Source organism: Anastrepha ludens, chromosome 6, assembly GCF_028408465.1.
Source record: "Anastrepha ludens isolate Willacy chromosome 6, idAnaLude1.1, whole genome shotgun sequence".
Classification (NCBI taxonomy): domain Eukaryota; kingdom Metazoa; phylum Arthropoda; class Insecta; order Diptera; family Tephritidae; genus Anastrepha; species Anastrepha ludens.
In genome coordinates this window covers 103,046,377-103,067,760 of record NC_071502.1, presented here as the reverse complement: position 1 = coordinate 103,067,760, position 21,384 = coordinate 103,046,377, and the positions used below count along the sequence as shown (strand labels likewise).

Below are 21,384 nucleotides of genomic sequence, written 5' to 3'. Positions count from 1 at the left end.
AACTTTCTTCGATCTCTCACCTAAATCTTAAAGCTAAGCTCAATGCCAATTAATTGCTTTTTTACTCGTTTTTACTCTTAGCTAGCTATTCAAATCCGTTTTACCCGTTTATCCCCCTTTCACTGCCACACCTCCACCACTGAACACACACAGTTTCAACACTAAACGCTTTCAGTTTTTGTTTTTACATATTTTATTAAATTTTCCATAAATTTCCTGCTAGCTGCTCATTTGTCGCTTTACTTGCATTTCTTTATTTTGTGGTTTGTTGTTGGTTGTTTTTGTATTTTGCATGCATGCTTTCGTTTTCTGCAGAGGCGACAATTTGCCGATTTTCGAAATATTTGCCATAAGCTGTTGTTGTTTTAGTTTACAATGCAGTTCAAGTGTTTTTATTTTTGTTTCTGTTTTGGTATGTTGCTTTTGTTGTCTACTGTGTCTCTCTACTTTCTACTCATTGTTGCTTCAATGCCGCTTATGCTGCTCTACAAACACATCGAAATATTTTTCTGCACTGTGCCTCTGCCTGTGCCTGTGCCTACATCCATCATTCAATCCATTTGCTAATTTAATAGCTTCCTTTCATTTTCATATTTAACTTTAAATACAATTTAATAAGACTCTTTTTTGTTATAAGTATGTGTTATATTATTTTTGTTGTTACGGTTGAATGTTTGTTGCTGTATGGTTTGGTTGTAGTAGGTAATGTTTGTTTTTGTTTTTGTATTTGTTCGGTTTTGTTCGCCTGTCATTGTTGCGGTTGATTGATCGATTTTACATTACTTATCCATAGCTAATAAGTTTATATTTTTACTTTTACTTTTGCTTTTTGTTTTTGTAATTTATATATATGTACGTATGTGTTTATTAACTGTTGCTTATTTTGCTTTTGTTTCTTGTTGTTGCATTTGCATTTGCGTATGTTTTTTTGCTTTTGTTTTCTTTTTCTTGCTTTGCTTGTGTGTCATTACTGGAATATATGTTTATTATAATCTCTTTTGCATATTTTTATACCATTGAAAGTTTTCTTTGCCTTTGCATTACTTTGTTTTTTTTTATCGCATGCTTTTCAAATTCTCAATGCATTTGTGTTCTCTTTTTTGTGTTTGTATGATGCTATGGTTTCCATTATTTGACTTACATGCACATATATGTAACTATGTATGTATCTCATAATGGTGTCATATATTCTTGTGGAATAATCAACGGCCATCAGTATTTTGTTTTTGCTTTGCATTTTTTCCAAACACAATTTCCACAATTAGTATACGATTGCGGCACTGCCACGCGTTCTACAAGGAGGACCATTTGTTACAAATGGAACTTGCGCCTAAACGCACACAATAAATATACTAGTTGTTGTTGATGTTGTTGTTTGTGGTGGTGTTATGTGATCATATTGGAAATGTATCGCTGCTTAGCGTTTGCGTTTGTTGCGTATGCTTTTGTGTGTATGAACGGGTGTGAGTGAGGTGTGTGTGTGTGTATGTGTATTTTGGTGTACATATGTATGTCTTTATCATCATTATTACATTGAGTTGTAAGTTTTATTTTTTATCTTTATTTTAAATATTAAAGTGTAATTTATTATAATATTTCTTTTTTCTTTTTTAAAGGTTTATTTATAAATTTAATTCTCTCCTTTTTTCTCAAGATTTATATATATTCTTTTCAACGGTTTCCATAGCAACAGCGTCGCGCGATGTTGTGGCGCACAGCTACAGTCTTCGTCAACATCTTAAAAACATAGAAAGGCTTAAAAACAAGTAATTTATCTGCTCACTTCGATGTCATCATAGTCACGAATTCTAAAAAGAGAGGAAAAGAGAGTTAGTAAAATATGAGTTGAATAATTAAAAATGTTGGGTCATCTAAAAATGTTCAAGTAACAAAAACATGACACTTGGTGTATAATTAATTTACAAATTTGTTTTTTTTTTTTTAATTTTTAAAAATATACGTATTTATAGGGTGTTCCAAACAGAGGTGTTTGTTTTAATATTCAAAGAAAAATGCTAATTTTTAATATAATTAAATGATCGGATGTTTATTTCATTGTAAAGAGGAAGGTATGCCGTTAATAGTGGATAATAACATCAGGCAAATGACCACCACGACCACGCTTACAGGACAATATCCTTTTCATGAAACTTTCCATAACCGAATTGCAAAGTGGCTGCCCTATGCCCTCGATAGCCGCACGAATTCCATGTTTGGGATCTTGAATCGGCTGTTTTTGAGCGGCTGTTGGCGTAGACCAGGGGTGGGCAAATACTTTAAAGCGCGGGCCAAAATGAAATTTTCAAAATGTCTCCCGGGCCGGAGGACTATACCGCATATGCTTTGCACAAGCGGATGTTTTGGATGGAGTTTTTTCCCTGCCAATTTTTTTTTGACAAAAACACTAAGTATCATTTCAATTTGAATAAAATATGTCACGTAATTTTTAAAGAAATATTTTTATAAATAAATGCCTATTAGATAAACCAGTCAATGAAACATTTTATTTTGTTACTTATTTATGTCTTAATGATACAAATTATTTTATATTGACACATAGTTATTACAATTTAACATTTATATTGCGTTATATCCTTTTCGACTTCTACTTTTAATTAGTCTTATGTAAATACATAATGTAATTTTTTTGAAAACTGTGTGTTGGTTTATGTAAATTTGTATGTACGTAAATATACTATGGTTGAAAAGCGTAGGTAAGGGAACTGAATTTGTGTTTGAGATATTTTACAAAAATTAAAAGTAACCTGCTTTAACTTATCCTGTTCGTTGTTTGAGAATTTTTTTTTGTTACCCACTTTCTGTGTTATATTAAAAAATCGCAATAAGTCATGTTTTTAATTATAACTTATGTTTTTCGGGTTCATAACTTTATTACTATTAAATTACTTTTGTATTTCAGTTTTAAATAATTTCATTTACATATAAATTTTTCAATTTTTTGCTTATTTATGTACATATTTCGTACGGATTGTGCTTATTTTTAGTATATGTAGGTGTTTACGAGTGATATAAGGCTATTGGGCAACCGCACACTAAATACTAACCTCAATGGTGGTGTGGAAACTAAAAATTCCAGACCTTTGATTCAAAAATACCCAATTCATGTTTCTACCGGTGTGGCAATATTGGAAAATGTTATAAAAAATGCACATTTTTCAGCGCTCTCACGAGAAAAAGAGTTTCACATCTAGTCATATATGGCATATGCCGTACTCACAGGCATTTCGAACCTAGCGCGATCTCCTTTGTGTTTGACGAAAAAACCGCCCTGAGAGCGATCGTCGCGAGCGACCCGTGTGAAACACACGAGGATTGTTTCAAGCTCACGACATCGTCCACACTAGTGTAGTTAGCCGACCGCCCATTTTATTAAGACTATTATATATACAGTACGCACACTAATAATGCTGATGTCAACAAAATCTCATAAAAGAGTTTAAAAAAATTTATGGGCGGAATTTTTCAACGGGCCGGATAAAATTAGCAAGAGGGCCGGATCCGGCCCGCGGGCCGGCTTTTGCCCACCCCTGGCGTAGACCTTCTCTTTCACGTGGCCCCAAAGAAAAAGGTCACAAGAACTCGGTGGCCAATTGTGATTACTTCTTCGAGAGATAACACGGTTCGGAAACTTTTCCCGTTAGAGATCAATGGTTTCATTGCTTGTGTGGCACGTAGCGCCGTCTTGTTGAAAATACACGTTGTCCAGATCAATACCATCCAATTCCGGCCATAAAAAATCGTTAATTATCGGCAAGCGCAATCCATTCACCGATAACACCTGCTATTGGAAAACTCTTTATATTGAAGTATTTGGGGAAATAGTGATGCCAAACATAAGTTACTTGAAATGGTACTTGCCTTCAAACTTACACTTTGGAAAATAAAATTTAATAGGCAATAAAACTGCGTGCTCAGAAGTTTTTTAAAAATTCTGATTAAAAAGTTGAGAGTTTTGATGATTATTTTTTGAAATTTGTTAATTTTTTGTGAATTTTGTACAAAGTTCGAAACTTTGATTTAAAAGGTTTTTGATATGGAATGTTGGCCATAAACTACGTACTCAGAGTTTCTTTAAAATGTTGATTAAAAAGTTGAAAGTTTTGATGATTTTTTGAAATTTGTTAAATTTTTGTGAATTTGGTACAAAGTACGAAACTTTGATTTAAAAGCTTTTTAATATATAATGAACTATATTTTTTATAAATTCTGAATAAAAAAAAACATATCAGAATGTTTTTAAAAAGTTGAAAGTATTGATGATGATTTTTTGAAATTTTTGTGAATTTTGTACAAAATTCAAAACTTTGATTGGATGATTTTTTGACATATAGTATAAAGAACTTTTTTTTTATAAAAAAATTACCAAAAAAATTTCGCATGAAAATTATTACAAAAAATTAAAAGCGACTTAATTATGTGAGCACCAGTGCATCCAGTGGCGATGAATAAATCACATTCAATCAGATCTTTTAATAATTTCGTTACAAACAAAAGCTCAACTTCAACGCCGTCATTTGTCTTTAGCATTGGTGGCATGCGATTTGCGTATTTTTTCTCAATACAGATTTCAAGCTCTAATGACGCCCGCACATAAAACCCAGAAGAGGAAAATATGTGTTTGCATAGAGGGTAGTCATGTGTGAAAAATAGATTGCCACCTACACACGCTAGCATGGAGCAAAAAAACGCTCAATAAATACAATGAAATTAAATATTTATATAAGAAGAAACTAATATTTCAAGTGAGTCACACGGGATTTTTTGAAGCATGAATAATAAAACTAAAACTAGGCATTGTGATAAACATTTCGCATTAAAATTAAACACCTACATAGCAATAAAAGTCTCGTACAGAAATCCCGATAGGCTGAAGATAATGGCTCAATGTTGAGTAAGAAAATTTTTCAAGTTTTATCAAAAAAAAAAAAAAAAAAAAAAACATGCACTTGGGATACCAAGTATAGGGAGCTCACAGTTGACGATGAATATCATAATTTAGTAAATTGCATTGTGTTGATTACGCATTCGACATTTTTTTCTGAATTTCGAAAAATAAATGTATGATACAAAATCACAATTACAATCAATCATTGACTGCAAAATTCACCATTCCAGTATTTGTTCCAGATTTGCGAAGGTAAAATTGTATCTTCGAATTTTCAAAAATTTAAGAAGAAATCTGGAACTCTAAAATTCAGTATAAAAATTGCAATTACAATTATAATTATATAGTTTTATAAAAAAAAACTTCTTATAATACATATAATAAGTTGGAAGGTGAACTTAAATATAACCCCTGATTAATAGTGCTTTTTATGTTCAAAACTTTAGATTTTTTTTTTTTTTAAAAAGCGAAAATCATAATAAACTAAAAAATCACAATTAAAATTGCTAATTTACTGCAAAACTACTGCTGTAGTATTTGTACCAGAATTTCGAACTCCGCAAATTCGAAAAAATATATAGAAGGAAATTTTCAATTCAATGTAAGCAGTGTAACTACTGTTACAATTCATTCTAAAAATGACAACTAAATTACGGTTGAGATTTGCAACCGACATTTTTTTTTCGAAATTTCAAAAAATAGCATCGAATAGTGCGAGTAGCTCGTTACTCATTCGAAACTCGTTCATTATTCAACTGCTCAAATGTTTGTTGGAAATTTACGGAACTCTTGAACAATTTGAGCAGCTAAATTGTAAATTTTATTTGTCAGCATTACTTTAGTTTTCCAAAGATGTGTATAAAATTTGTAAAACTTAAAAATAGGGCTGACAGCAAAGTCAAGTCAACACTATCGAAGTTTCGGCCGAATTACTCGAAAAAGCTCAATATACTCGAGGTGATGCACGAAAATGTTCAAGCAATGCCCATTGAACGGATATGCCATGGGTAGGTAGGTAGGTGATGTGGTTTAAGTGCCAGTCTGGCACTCTGGCAAGTAGCAATAAAGCGCCGTTTTAATACCATTATGAGACCTCCAACAGGCAGATATCTACAGCCAGAGCTGTTGATATAATAGAGAAGATTGAGGGGACTGAACGGATATGCCATGGGTACTCGTTTGACTCGTCACCAAATCGAAAGCTCAATTACATTTGAGCTAAAGAGAATGGTAATAAATAATTTACTATCAAAACCACTAGTATAATGTTTCACTGATATTTTCGAAAGCAAAATTTTATCTTCGAAATTTTCGAACATTTTTTTTTTTGCTTGAAATTCGAAAAAATATTTTATACAGACAATTAAATAACTATTAAATATCAGAAAATAAACACTACATTTATTCGAAATTTTCGAACATTTTTTTTTTCTTGAAATTCCAAAAAAATACATAGACAATTAAATAACTATTAAATATAAGAAAAAAATTATATTTATTCGAAATTTTCGAAAACAAATTTTATCTTCGCAATTTTCGAACTTTTTTTTGCTTGAAATTCCAAAAAAATATATAGACAATTAAATAACTATTAAGGGTCAGAAAAAAACACATTTATTCAAAAATTTCGAAAACAAATTTTATCTTCGAAATCTCAAAATCGTCCACTGTAATATTTGATCGAGATTTTTAAAGCAAAAAAAATACTTAAAAAAGCAAGTGTAGCGCAATAAAAAACAATGTTTTTTACTTCGGAATTTAATTGTTGATTACTAATTAGACACAAAAAAATAAATTAAATAAATTAAGAGCAGTGCGCTTTAGTTTTCATCAACTATTCTGTATTCTATTGTTTTTTTTTTGTTGTTTTTTTTTATTGTTTAACGTTTCTATATTCATGCCTCTCGTGATCTCTAATTAAAATCTGTACTATTAGAAACTACGAAATTTCGCTTTACATTGAATTTATCTCGAATTACTCATACATTACAGCCCAACCGCCTGATTAAGCGACTTCAACTCACCCAATGGCGTGTGATCGCGCAAAAAGTAAGCAATGAGTAACAGCAAGAAAAAAAAAGAAAAAGAAAAGCAAAAAAAAAAGGGGAAAAAACTAAACCAAAAAACAAAAAGAGGAATAAAACCGAAATACTCAAAAAAAAAAAAAAAAAAAAAAAAAAAAAAAAAAAGGAAAAAAACACAATTGTATGTCTAAGCATGTGGAAGAAGACAATAAACAGAGATTGGGAAAATGTGGCAACAACAAACATTAAACAAAAGTCAGAAAATTAGAGGGCATATCAAAAGGCGAAACTATTGTGTCGAATGTGACCAATTAACATTGAATTTTTCTGTGTCTCGGAGGTAATATAAGAAGTAAATTACGCGGAATTTTTCGCATTCGCGACGATCACGTATAGTACAACAATAACATAAAATAACAAATAAAAGGCAAAAACGAAACAAAAAACATATCTACAATAAATTAAAATATATCTATGCGATATAAAGTAAGGAACAAAGCAAACCTTCCACACTTGGCGCAGTGCCAAAAATTCGTAGAGGACCTAATAAAATTTGCTTTGGAAACAAAGTACAAGCATTTACGAGCTCATTTGTTTGTGTGTGTTTGTGTATGTTAGGGGAAACGGGATAGTCTTACAAGTTGTTTAATGCCAATCCATAACCAGCTACCCACAACAGCCGCCTCCTCCTACACACCGATATACACTTGGTTTACTCACTTCGCCGATCATCCAGCCAACTAATCTCACGGTTGTTAAAATTTAGATTTACCGTTGTGTACATATGTATGTGCAGGCGCATATGCACACATGTAATTATGTATATAAATGGAAGACTCTAACGACAATCATCAATTATTTTATGCCAATTCTCGTGCCAAACGCCACACAGAAATGAAGAACAAACATGAAGGTTGATGGACGGGCAAGGCTAATACAAACTAATGATCGTTTTGGGCATGGTAGGAGTGAGTGCGATACCGTGTTCTATTGTTTTACGTTTGCACCCACCTGGTGAATGTAAATAAACGCGCCGATATAGTGATAGCTGGTGAATGTACAGGACCAACCACTTCCAGCTAATATATCAAATTTTACAGGGAGTAATAGCAGGCTACTAGCGCCACCGTTAGGTTATACAATGCCGTGCCTGCACTGATGCTCCTGTGTGGGTCATGTGTTTGATTAGCAAACCATTTGCAAATGGGTTTTGTTTATTTTTGGACATAGTGTTTGAAGAGGACTTGATTGCAGCATGGCATGAGATTTCGTGCAGTGGCCGGGCTCGCACATGCGCTGGCGGCAACAAAGATATGGCGCAGATAAAGCACCGCAAAGTTTTGTGTGAAGGACACCGACCAACAAGCCAGATAAAATAAATAGGCTGATAAGACGGAATTTCAAGCAGAATAAAGGTAACATAAAAAAGGTGTGATGTTGTGTACACGCACGTGCGCCTAAATAAATAACCGGGCGCACAAATTTCGGCATAAAAACGAAATGATAAAGTGTTCAACGCGACTGTTGGCCGCAGGTGTGGCCACAGCATTATGTTGCAATTTTGTGGAAAAGCATTTGCCCATGCCACTCATTTGCGTGCATTCAATTTTATTTTTTTGTTTTGTGTTTTTGTCCAACGAGCAAGTTTGTTAAATGTCAACCGACATCAACGACACAGCTGCAGCATGTTATTAAAAATGGCAGAACACGAATTCCATTTTCATGCCACTCTATCATCATCACCCTCGCACATCATTATCAGCTGCTCACCCGAGCGCTGTTTGGGGGGAAGATGTAAAACGAAATTATTTAGATACTCTTTTTAGCAAAACACCAAGTGAAATGTTTTTTGTTTGTGGTATGTGTATAGTAGAAAATTAAAGTTTTCGAGCGCTTGGCGTGCGTACATACCTTCATAATTGACCTGACCGTCACCATCGATATCAGCCTCCCGGATCATTTCATCCACTTCCTCATCTGTTAACTTTTCACCCAAGTTTGTCATGACGTGACGCAATTCAGCCGCTGAAATGAAGCCATTGCCGTCCTTGTCGAATACTCTAAAGGCTTCTCGGATCTCTTCTTCACTATCGGTATCCTTCATTTTGCGTGCCATCATTGTCAAGAACTCGGGGAAGTCTATGGTGCCATTGCCTGGAGGAGGGAAAGTAAAATTAAAAAAAAAACAATTAGGGTTTATTTTTTATAATTTAATATTTTGTTTTTGTAGTTTAATTTACGTATTTTTATTTTGTTTTATGTATTATTTTTTGCATTCTTTTATACCTACGTTTATTTTCAATTTCATTATTAAATTAAATTATTGCTTTTATTTATTTGCTGATATTTCGACTTCAATTCAGTCAGATGTCGCTTGATGACGCTTGGTTATGTCTGGATTTTTCTTTTTTATTTTATTTTTATTTTTTTTGTATATTATTTATTTATTTTTTTTTTTATTTTTTTTTTTTTTATTTATGATTTTTTTATTATTCTTTATTATTTTTTTTTTATTTTTTTTTTGAATTATTTTTTAATTTTTTTTAATTTTTTTTAATTTTTTTTATTTTTTTTATTTGTTTATTTTTTTTATTCATTTTTATTTTATTTTTTTCTTATTTTTTGTTTGTTTCGATTTTTTTTTTCATTTCATTTTTTTTTTATTTGTTTTATTTTTTTTTGTATTTTTATTATTATTTCTTTTTACTTAATTTATATTTAAAAGTGTTTGGTTAATTGATTCAGGGCATTAATTTTTCAAAGAAAATTTTTTTGTGGCGGCGGTCAAGTGCGTTTCTACCAAAAACTTTGCAGAAAAGAAAACAAATTTCGTGCAAATTTGGAAATATAGTAAAATTTATAAAAAAAGTCACTTTTCAATTTGATCACAAGAGTGTAACGTTTATTTTAACAATTACCTGCAAAAGTTACTCAAATTTTCTTCCACTAAACTCAAATAAACTCCCAGCCAGTGGCCATCAGCTGCTTAAGGGGTTATACGCAGTTATGACTTTCAAAAACTTTTTTTTTATTGCATTTTTGTAATGTACATATATTCAAAAGTATACGCACGAAATTTGAAGTAGATCTAAGCAATACTTTCGGAGTTATACCTAAATATGTAGAGATGCCTCGGCACGTTTTAAGGTAGGTATTGAAACTTTAAACGTGTTTTTTTCAAAACGGCATTTTTCAAGTCGGTGTACACGATATCTCGAAAACGGTTTGTTTGATCGGTCAACCGTTTTAACTCAATCTTTAAAGATACATTTTCTAGTAATTAATCGTTCCTTTTGTAAATCTGATACTTATTTTCCATTTTATAATCAATTTACGGCCAAATTTTAACGTAAAAATCGAAATCATTTCTTTTAAAAGCTGCCATTTTGTGAAAATTCACTATTTTGATTAGCCGAACGATTAATTACTAGATAATCTAATATATTAACAAAATTTGTTTGGTTTTTTGATTTCAGATAATCCAATCCTGAGTTACGATGTACACCGTAAATCGTCTTTTTTTAAAGGAGGTTCCAGAAATCGCCTGCAGCGCGCTCTATAATCAACATTTTCATAAATAAAAAATTTTGTTACGTTCTTGAAGGATGCTTTTATAACCGCCAAACATTTTCAAATTAAAATATTCTGAAGTTTCTTCAGGATAAATCCTTGACAACCCGTCTTTTATTTGCTTCATAACTGCGTATAACCCCTTAACATGAAGCTCTTTCTCTTTCGGATGTGGTATTTTCTCGCTTCCATAAACAAATCAGCGTAGTTATAGCCTTTGTTCGCAAGGTTAGTTGCTTTTTTATTTTATGAAGAAAATATTAAATTCTAAAATAGGGGATATACTCGAAGAACCCAATTTCATCGAGATCTAACAAAGCTGGAATCAGCGAGTCGAATTTTTAAATCAACTTCAAACATTCACATTAAAATCAATTCGATTCAGTTATACGTGAAATAATAAAAAAAAAACAGAATGTTACGCCGACACTTTCGGCATTGTCTGAAAAGGCGTTTTTAGTCAAGTATAGAGCACCATCTCAGTAATAATTAGCGGTTAGCGAGCTCTTCCTTCTATTTTTGACGTGCGTCTTGATGTTGTTCCATAAATAGAGGGGCGCAGTTTTAAACCGCTTCTGAATGGCAGCTGGTTTTTTATGAGGAGCTTTTTGAAGGCAGATTTACACTCGGAGGTTTGCCCTTGCCTGGCGAGGGGCGACCGCTATTAGAAGAAATTTTTCTATCACTTAATGCTGTATGCAAAAGGTTTCGAGCCTGTGCACTTCCGAATGGTAGTCACGCATCAATCCATTCAGCTACAGCGGTCATTATAGTAATATTACCAATAAATACATATACCACCCCGCCTTATTCGCTATTCACCGATACTTGCGCTGTACAACTCTCTCTCTCTCTCTTAGAATGAAATCTGTATTCAATTCGGTTGAATCTGCGTTTGGAGAAGCTGACACAAGAATATTATTTTCAAGCCAGATTGTTTTTAACAATGACAGACTTGCATAGCGGCACCGCAACGCCGCCCTTTGGTAGATGTTTTAGTCTAATCTAATTGGAAAAAATACATTTTTGGCAATTAAACTTAAAATTAAAGTATAAAACATTTTTTATAATTATTTATTTTTTCATCTTTCGCCCCAATTCAGCATTAAATACTAATATAATATAATAATAATTAAGCACGAGTATTGAATTTATTTATTTTCGAAACAACCACTTTCTTATAAATAAATTTACATCGCATTTCTTCTTGATGTTAATTTTAGCAGCCTGTCATTAGCATTATTTCTATTCTACCAAATAGCAACGAAAAAAACTTTGTCCAATTGAATGCTTGAATGACAGAAAATTAATAGAAGGGGATTGCAGCCGAACAAGGAAGTCTTGTGACCACAGCGGCTTTCCCCAAACGACATACGAAATGCACCGCCTGCAACCCTTCGTCGCCATAGAATCAAAAACATCAACGAGTAGACATCGGGCACCACTACTAAAACCAGCCACCAACCATCGTATTCCCCATAAACTGAGGAATTTTACATCGCGAAAAACGCCTTAGGAACAGACGCCAACAAATAAGGAACGCTGACGCTGACGACGCTGATTTACTGTGCGACGTTTTTGCACAAATGAAAAATAAGAATTTATACAAATGTAGAGAAGTGTGCATATGTATGTATGTGTATACCCGAATGGCACATACGACGCTACCAAAAAATTGCAGTTGTTTGATGAGAGTACGTCGCACTGCTATAAATAACACAAAAACAACAGCAGTGCTGTGTTAAAATTAGATAGCAAAACAGCGAATGCGAATGCCGAGTATTTGGGTAAAATTTTAAAAATAAAAAAAATATTTATACTATTATACATATGCATGTACGTATGTATGTAGGTATGTTAGTATATAAAACAAATAAATCAATGGAAATTAACAAAAAATTAAGCAACACTTGCAGTGTGTGGTGAGGTTTAAAAAGGGCGGTATGTGTTTTGTTTTTGTAGAGCACTCAGGTGCGTTTGATTGAAAAATGCAAAACTTTGATAGAAATGAAACTTTGCTATTGTATGAGCACAAGGGCATCTAATAGCGGGTTAGGCATCTCTAATCCCAGGTGGATACCTAATCACAGGCACTCATATGCCTCGACTCCCCCCCTTTTTATATGTTGGGCAATACGCGATTCGTTTAACGAGCAAACAACACGCCAAACTGCCATGCAAATAAAAATTTAAATTCGTCCCGAAAAATCCCGCGTCCACATTGGCATTTTAAAGTCCCGAACATTCGGGACTTGCAATATTATTCGGTGTTGAATATCTTACTGAAATCGTGACATACTATATGAAATTAATTTTCACAGCAGTTCAAAAGCTATTGGTCCATCAACACCGCCAGTCTATCGGCCGTCTATGCAGCAATCTGTCGAACATCACCCCATTCGCTCCCCCTCCCCCTCCTCTCCAACGCCCCCTCACTTTTTGGCTGCTGCTTAACCGTCGCCGCCGCTACCACTAACACATATACTGTGCAAAAAGGCGCCGCCGGGGTCCACGCCATAGAGGAACTCACACAAACACACCAAACACTAGTCGAAAATCGATTTGCTGTCTTCATGTAGTACGTGCCACAGATGTGTGTATGCTGATATGTACGTATGTAAGCAAAATATATTTAAAGCAAAAGTCAAATTTTTGTTGTGGGAAATCCTCATTTGCGCCGCTTGTCTACATTAGTGCCTGCTGCTGCGGCTGCTGGTTTGCCTGCCCTGCAGGGAAAGCCTGAACTAGTTAAAAAAAAATGTTTAGTTCAGAACCATATAGCGCTAGTTTGTGAATTTCCAACCACTTTGCTGCATAAGCAGTTATATTTATCTTCAAACCCTCCAATGTAGTATAATTCCAAAGCTCTAATCTATCGCGACCAGACCGCAAACAATCGGCTCTATGTTATCGGTACGACCCGAATTTATAACCGACCATTTCAACAGCATTCCACAAAGATTTATGAGAAAGGTTTATGCTGTTACTATTCGTACAACAACAACAACCGCAACCTCGGTCGCAGTTTTGTCACGCACAGAAAATGTATAGAATTTAATACTGGCCACGAAAACTCAAAAAAGCGATGCAGATGGCAATAGTTTTGAACTCTAGAAAAAGGAATGCAGCTCTTGAACAATTGACTTTTTCTGGGGCATGGCGATGTAGTTAAATTCGCCTTTACTATATTTAAAAGATATGAAAAATTCGAACTAGCCCTAGTTTCAAATTCACCACAAACACACCAGAGTTCGGTGCTGGTGGATTTTCCTGCAGGTGTTGGCTTTCTTGCGCTCTTGCTTACCTTCCTATAACTTTATAAATATTTTCTTAATTGTTGTTGTATTTTATGCCATTGCTCTTTTTTCTCAATTTCATTTGTGAAATTATTTTTTCTTAAATATTTTTGAAATTCTTTTGGTAACAATTATTTTTGGTACGCGCAATTCATTACCGTCCATACAACAATCCACCATCCCAGTGCCAGTTTTGTATTTGCGCTGTGCTGTGTGTGTACGTAGAAGTGCGCGGGAGGAATTTCTAAAAAATCACGAAAATAAATATATGCTTTTGTAGCAGAAGAGTTAGGCGCAAATACTTATCACTCTTTATTTTTACTCGCAAATATTTTATAAACTACCTTAAAGAGCAACGTGCAAAGCTAACAAACAGGAGGCACAGATAGATACATATTTATTTATATACAAACATTGCAGTAAAATGTACAGGTAGCTAGCATATAGTATGTATATGGTATGTATGTATGTGTGTATAATATATTTATGCCTTCAACCCATCTTTTCTGTTAAACATTTTCAAATTCAGCGCGTGCCAGCTACTTTCTCTCCCGTCACTAATTTTTACAGGTGTCTGCGCGTTTTAGCCGGTATTTAATGTAAGGCAATAATTTGCCATACTAACTAACACATGGACATACCACATAGAGAATTTTTCTTCGAAATAATTTTTTTTTTGCTCGCACTAAACACGCTCCACTGCTACAACACAACACCTCCGCTTACTTGCCCGCATCACAACACACACCCGCTTTTTTTTTGTTTTACTTACCCGTTTCACTGCTGGATAAATATTTATTTTGTTGTAGCAAAAACTGTTAAGAGAAAAAAATACAACTAAATTAAATAGGGGTGGCGGTGGCAGCAGCAGCTAATTGGAGCAGTAGCAGCAGTGAAAACAGCAGGCAGGTAGAAGTATGAGGTCATGGCCAATTTAATAGCCACCCACAGCGCGTGTAATGAGTAGCAAAAATGCGCTGAGGGAAAATGGCAATTTCCTTAACGAAATTACATGCATTGTTAAAACTTTGTACTCTCGTAGCAGGAAAAAATAATTGCAAATTAAAAACACCAACATTAGAAATTACTTTGCTAGTGTAGTGAGTGAGTGCTACTTAATTGGCAGTTGAGTGCTTACATTTGAATAGTTTTGCATAAATTATTCACGCTGACATATGGAGTCATGAATTCCAGAGCGGTTATATAGAAAATCAGTGATGTTAATAACGAATTCCATATAACGGGCATTTACTATAGACTCATTCAAAGGTATATTAGGAAATTAAAAAACCGCATTTGGTTCCAGAAAAAGGGGGTTTCATTTTAATTCTTCACGTCGTTTATCCTCATGACACAAATAGAATAATGAAGCACTTGTTGCTGATATTGTTGTTGTAGTAGCATAAACATGTACGGGGAATGCTGCTAGAGTTACAATCCTTGGCCGGATATAAATCCCGGTCGTTCAGATAACGCCAAACGGGATGACGTGGGAACGATAATGGAGCACTTCATGCAGATTTCCTGCTAGGAAAACACATTATGAATTTCGGCCGACTTTAATAACTATCGATCAGTGCCCTCAGCATCTGTAAATTGAGCAGTAAAGCTTAGATGTGAATTATGGGCCGCAAATTGGCAAGCTTGTAAGCAGCCTCGGGGTACTTCTGAATGCTATGTAAGAATGACTCAGAAATGAGTTCATAAATACCAAGCAGTGATGTAGTCAAACATCGAACTTAGGAACTATTTATGGATCAACTTCAGTTTAATTTGGATCATATTCAGATAGCAAAACGATGCCCAAAGTTCGTTAAGTGGAAGAAAATGACCTACCAACGTCTACAAAAAATAAAACAAAAATAAAAAATATAAAAAAAACAAAAAAATACAAAAAAATAAAAAAATATATAAAAAATATAAAAAAAATATTAAAAAATATATAAAAAATAAAAAAAATACAATATATAAAACAAATACAAAATATAAAAAAAATAAAATAAAAAATACAATATAAAAAAAATAAAAAATATAAAACAAAATGAAAAATATAAAAAAATATATATATAAAAATAAAATAAAAACATAAAAAATAAATTAAAAAAATTAGAAATATAAATATAAATATATATATATGAAAAAAAAATAAAATAACTTAAAAAAAAAGTAAAAATAAATAAAAAATTAAATTTAAAAAATATAAAAAAAAAATGTAAAAACAATGAAAAAAATATATATAAAAAAAGTTAATTAAAACAAATCCAAAACAATTGTAAATAAATAAATAATTAAAAAATAATAATTAAAAAAAAATAAATATTAAAAACATAATAAATAAATAATTAAAAAAAGTAATAATATAAATAATTAAAAAATAAATAAATAATTAAATATACAAAAATAAATAAAAAATAATAAAAAAAAAATATAAAAAAAACTATCATAACTCAATTAAAATGTTTAGCCCCACCTCTTTTCCTCTTTATTATACTAGAAATAAATGGGCTATGTTAGGCAGCATACACCCATTTTTTTTTTCAATTCTGAATAAAAAGTTTAAAATTTGATGAACATTTTTTAATTTTTTTTTATTTAGCACAATGTGTGAAGCTCACTCTGATTTATGTATATAGTTTAACTGTTTAATCTTTATAAAACAGAATAGTTCAAATTGGATAAATTGTCAAATCTTCCCAATATATCGCACACCAGATATATTATAGAAGATTAATCACCCTTTCGGAGGATTTATAAGTTTTGCAAATGGTGACGTACGTCAATCATATTTTTTTATTTAGTAAAAAATTATTCAAAAGCAAAATATAGTGATTAATTTTGCGCCACCTTGTATGTCTGCATATGTATTTGCTCGCCACTTGGAAGCCATATACGCATAGGCTAATCTAATGTGCCTACAAATAGAATAACTAACAAAACAAGCTTAAGACCAAAAAAAAAACATTTCAAGGAAAACACAACCGTTCTTTTGCGAAGTTTCAAAACAATGAGGGAAAGGTTGGATACAACATAATAAAATCTTAGCTTTTGCTTATAAATTTATTGGAAACGCTATTTTGAAAAAAAAAAATTCAAATTCATTACAGACTTGCTTTTGTGGAGATTTTTTTTAGCTTTGAAAGGCTTTATTTGTGGACTTAGATTACAAGTAAAAAATGATGTATCGTTATCGCTGCTTAAGCTATCCACTCGACACATTTCAGATATACAGGTTCAAATAAACTTCACCTCTGTTAAATATACAATTTTTCAGACCACCTAAATTTAACTCTTTCTGCTTCTAAAAGCTGTCGGGAAAGTAGAGACACCAAAGCAACGCTTTCACTGAGAAGAGCAGAGCAGAGAGCACAAGAAGGAGAAAGCACTGCAAGGACTCATTTAGTATAGCAGCAGTAAACTGCAACATATAAACGCAAAAACATATGTATGTATGCACGTACCAATTCGAAAAGGCTTATTTAGTTGTTTTACACAATTTTTGCCATGTCATGGTGATGTAGCGCCACCGCCGACAAGGTATTTTGGAACTCGCTGTTGTGACTTTCACCAACCAGAGGCACTCTGCTTGGCTGCTACATAAGGAATATTCGTTCCTGCAGCGACACTGCGCATGTGCTGCTTCTGCACGTAAAGCAGCAGCAAAATCCCGGGTAATGCGGCGACATGGAAACGAGACTAAAATGTAGCTAATGACGAATGGGGACAATGAAGAGCAGCGCAACAACATAAAGCGTTGATATTAAAGAAAATAAACGAAACATGAAACATGGCAATGTAATCTACATTGAACCAAGCGAAAGAATGTGAAGTGGAAATGGTAAAAATTGCAAAAATATTTATAACATGCGCCACAATCTGCAAGATGCCACTGCCGCCAGCGTCATCGCAGACGTTGGCGAGAGCACAAGTGTCCAGCGAAAGAAAACCGCATCGACAAGTACAAAATGTTTCGCAGCAACAAGAAGTAAGTCGCAGGTGTAATAACACATACGTACATACATGTTTATATACACGCCACACTCATATATACACCACAAATTCTTGGAGTTGCATGTTGGTTGATAAAGGGGCGCGGCTCTGCAGTACAATTGTGATATTCCCTTGGTCGAAAGGGCACTCGTCCTCGGCAGCGATCGAATGACAAGCGACACACTTGGGTGAGGCGGCAAGGCAATGGCAGAAAACTGTTGAGAAATTGCAAAATGGCAATATTAAGGTGCTTAGCTGGTTGGAATTTAGTAGATACGATTAGATTACGAACAACTACTTAGTACCTACTTGTCGGCACTTGGCGCTCGCCCGCCATCCACTTTCCCACAAGCATTCTGGCTGGCTGCACTTGCGAATAATCTAGTGTTTTTCCGCTACTTGAATATGTTTTTTTCTTTCTATTTTCTTTATTTTATTCTTGTTGCTACGTTCAATTTTACGTTTATTCCTGTTTGCTGCTGCTCTTCGCTTGTTTTTTGTTATTCATTTTTTTCTTTCACACATACATACATATATATGCATCTATGTACATATGTATATTTACTTCGCATAATATAACTTTAAGAGATATACCAGACATTTAGACAGCTTGACAAACACCGCAAAAAATAAGATGAAACAATAAAAAACGGTAACGAGGCGGCAATGGCAAGTCAAACATACCGCTGAGTATGAGGGAGAAATAAACTGATATTTTATTTCATGATTAAAATTCTTAGTATGCTATTCTTAACTTGGCCGTACGCCATATGAAAATATTCATGCATTTATACATATGTATATGCCTATGTAAATATGTGGATGCTTGGAAAGATGATGTTACTCAGTTCAACGCAAAATTCATTTCAGCAAAGCAAATGCAGCAAAGAATTGCCGGCCGACCGAGGTATGTACCTATACATATACATATAATAGAGCACGACGAAACAAGTGTGAATTAAAGTTTTTTTGTATGTTGGATTTCTTTTCTAGGATCTAATTTTTTTTTTAATTTTTGTGTATATTTTATTTATTTTTCTTTTAGTATTTCTCTAATCTTTCGATTTTGTTTTCTTTTCATCTTTATTTTCTTTGTTTTTTCCAATTTTTTTCTTGTTTTTCCATAGCTTTTCTGTTTTTTTTTCCTACCAAATGATGTATAAAAGCGCGTGCTGCTCCTCCTACGCAATGAATTTATTGCTCACTGTCCATTTTTTAACCTTCCACTTCGAATCCTTATTTATGTGCTAAGAAGCCATAGAAACGCCTTATTTTAGTAACGAACAGGAATTCAAGATTAATTAAATTACTTAGTGGAAATAAGAGCATATGTAAATAGCAATGAATAATGAATTCTGCGTCGTAAGGAATGAAAATAGATTTAGAGCTCAATACTATTCATATTTTTTAAGAAACTATTGGTCTGAAACAAACAATAGATTTAGTATATAAATATATTTTGCCAACCTTGAAGCCAACCGGAGTGAATATCATCAACTAAAATTGTACAGTTTTTTAAGGTTATAACGTCGCCCCTCGACAGGCAATGGCAAACCTTCGAATGTATTTCTGTCATGAAAAAGCTCCTCATAAAAACCATTTGCCATTCAGAGTCGGGAAACAACTGTAGGTCCCTCCATTTGTGGAACATCAAGACGCACACCACAAATAGGAGGATGAGCTTGGCCAAATACTTAGCAGAAGTATACGTACCAATCAGTTATTTATTCTGTTTAAAAAATGTGTTTACATTTATAAAAATGTTAAGCGATTTAAGCCCGCGAAAAAAGCTTGCCAGGAGTTATTTTCTTCTTTAAGCGGAACGAGTTGACAGCAATAGCAATACGCAAATATTCAAACCTATTAGAATTTTTTCTATCATACATGGGACGTTATTCAATCAAATTCTGAGATAGTGCGTCCTTAAACTATTCGCTGGGACAGGTCGTCCACATTGTCCACGTCATTCGACTGGGGAATGAAAAGATTAGTAATCATGTGTTTATAACGCTCTTTATTAATTGGGTCCCTGATTCGACTAGCGCTTAAATCAAAACCTTTGGACGTGATTCACGTTAAGTTGTGCGAACTGAATCACGATTAGAAATAAATTTGCACAATTCGAGTTGTTCTGGTGTAAGACTTTTGAGCGCAACCCAGCTATTCAGCTCACAAACTGTTGTTGTAGCAGCATAAAACATTCGCCAACATTTTTTTGGGAATACAGCGGAAGTAACGGTTCTTGGCCGGATTTAAATCCGAGCCAGAAAAATAAACTTCTAAAACAAACGCAATTTTTTCAATAATTAAATTTTATATAGTAATTTTTTTAGGTTATTTTCATATATTTTTTTTCTATTAGTTTTTTTTAATTCATTCGTTTTATTGTATTTTATTTTTTAGTTTATTTTAATCCATTCGTTTTATTGCTTTTTATCCTATATATTTTATTATTATTTTTTTTATTATTTTATTTTATTTCAGAGTTATGCATATAACTATAAACTGATTAAATTGTTATGTTTATTTTAATCAAATTAAAATTATTTCATATGCTGTTTCACTTAGTCCTAATTTTTTTTTTTTATCTTTTTTTTATTTAATTTTATAATATTTTTTTATTATTTATTGAATTTTATATAACGAGTATTGTTTTTTTTTTTAATTTTTTGTCTCATTTCATTTCACTCCATTTCATTTTATTTTATTTTTAGCATTTAAATTTTATTTGTTTTCAACACTCACCGTCAGCATCGACTTCATTTATCATGTCTTGCAGTTCGGCTTCTGTTGGATTCTGTCCCAGTGATCGCATCACTGTGCCCAATTCTTTTGTCGTGATAGTGCCATCACCATCTTTATCGAAGAGCGAGAATGCCTCTTTGAATTCAGCGATTTGTTCTTCTGTCAGTTGGTCAGCCTGGAAAAAGGAAAGAAAAAATAAGTTCAAAAATTAATTGCACATATTTGCACAAATGTATCTATATTTTAAATAAAAACTTGTTTCTCTTAAAGTGAATATATAATAAGAACTTTTACTTTTAAAATAAACTATAAGGCAAATGTATTATTGGCTTAAGAGAACTGAACGAAATCTAATACTCGTAGTTTGTGGGTATTCAGTATCAATACGTAATATTTCCTGTTGAATGGGAAATTGAGAGCTTGCATTTACGGGTACATCAAACAATTTACTGAAATTCGACCCTTTCAGGCGATTTCAACACATTTTCGATATTAATCAACAACAATTCATTTTATGGCTTCATTTCAAAGTAAATTCCTACTACTGGTTATCACATTCATTGCGCACATAATTACTTATAGCCTTGGCACTAAATCACAAATAATTATGTAAATCTTACAATAACTTTAGTTTAAATACGTGCCTTACAGTAGATTAAGAATCTACTACTAGCAAATGACTACTTCTTCACTGTCCACATTTTATAAAATGAGCTTAATCTAAGCTTAGAATTGCTGACGACAAACCCTCGACACTAAATAACAAAAACACCTACTAGCTAACGTCAGTGGAGGACTCAGCAGTATAATAAAAAATAAAAACAGCGTCAATGTTTGTTATTTCGAATGCTTAAAT

The 21,384-nt window shown here is 32.9% G+C and overlaps 1 protein-coding gene and 1 long non-coding RNA gene across 3 annotated transcripts in view; one reads left to right on the top strand and one right to left on the bottom strand.

The window, feature by feature from the left end:
* Window positions 1-1,016: 1,016 nt before the first annotated feature.
* Window positions 1,017-21,384, bottom strand: part of LOC128868084 (calmodulin) — a 31,776-nt gene continuing 11,408 nt past the window's right edge. For both annotated transcript variants that reach the window (XM_054109816.1, XM_054109817.1), the window contains 3 exons: window positions 20,529-20,703; window positions 8,842-9,084; window positions 1,017-1,808 (listed from right to left, as the gene is read on the bottom strand). In XM_054109816.1, the coding sequence (XP_053965791.1) occupies window positions 1,780-1,808; window positions 8,842-9,084; window positions 20,529-20,703 (447 nt within the window). In that variant the 3' untranslated portion in view covers window positions 1,017-1,779. The remainder of the gene's footprint in view (window positions 1,809-8,841; window positions 9,085-20,528; window positions 20,704-21,384) is intronic.
* On the top strand, window positions 14,011-20,586 carry LOC128868085 (uncharacterized). Its single transcript, XR_008455059.1, has 3 exons — window positions 14,011-14,228; window positions 18,381-18,690; window positions 20,498-20,586. It is a non-coding gene; the product is annotated as an uncharacterized LOC128868085 (long non-coding RNA).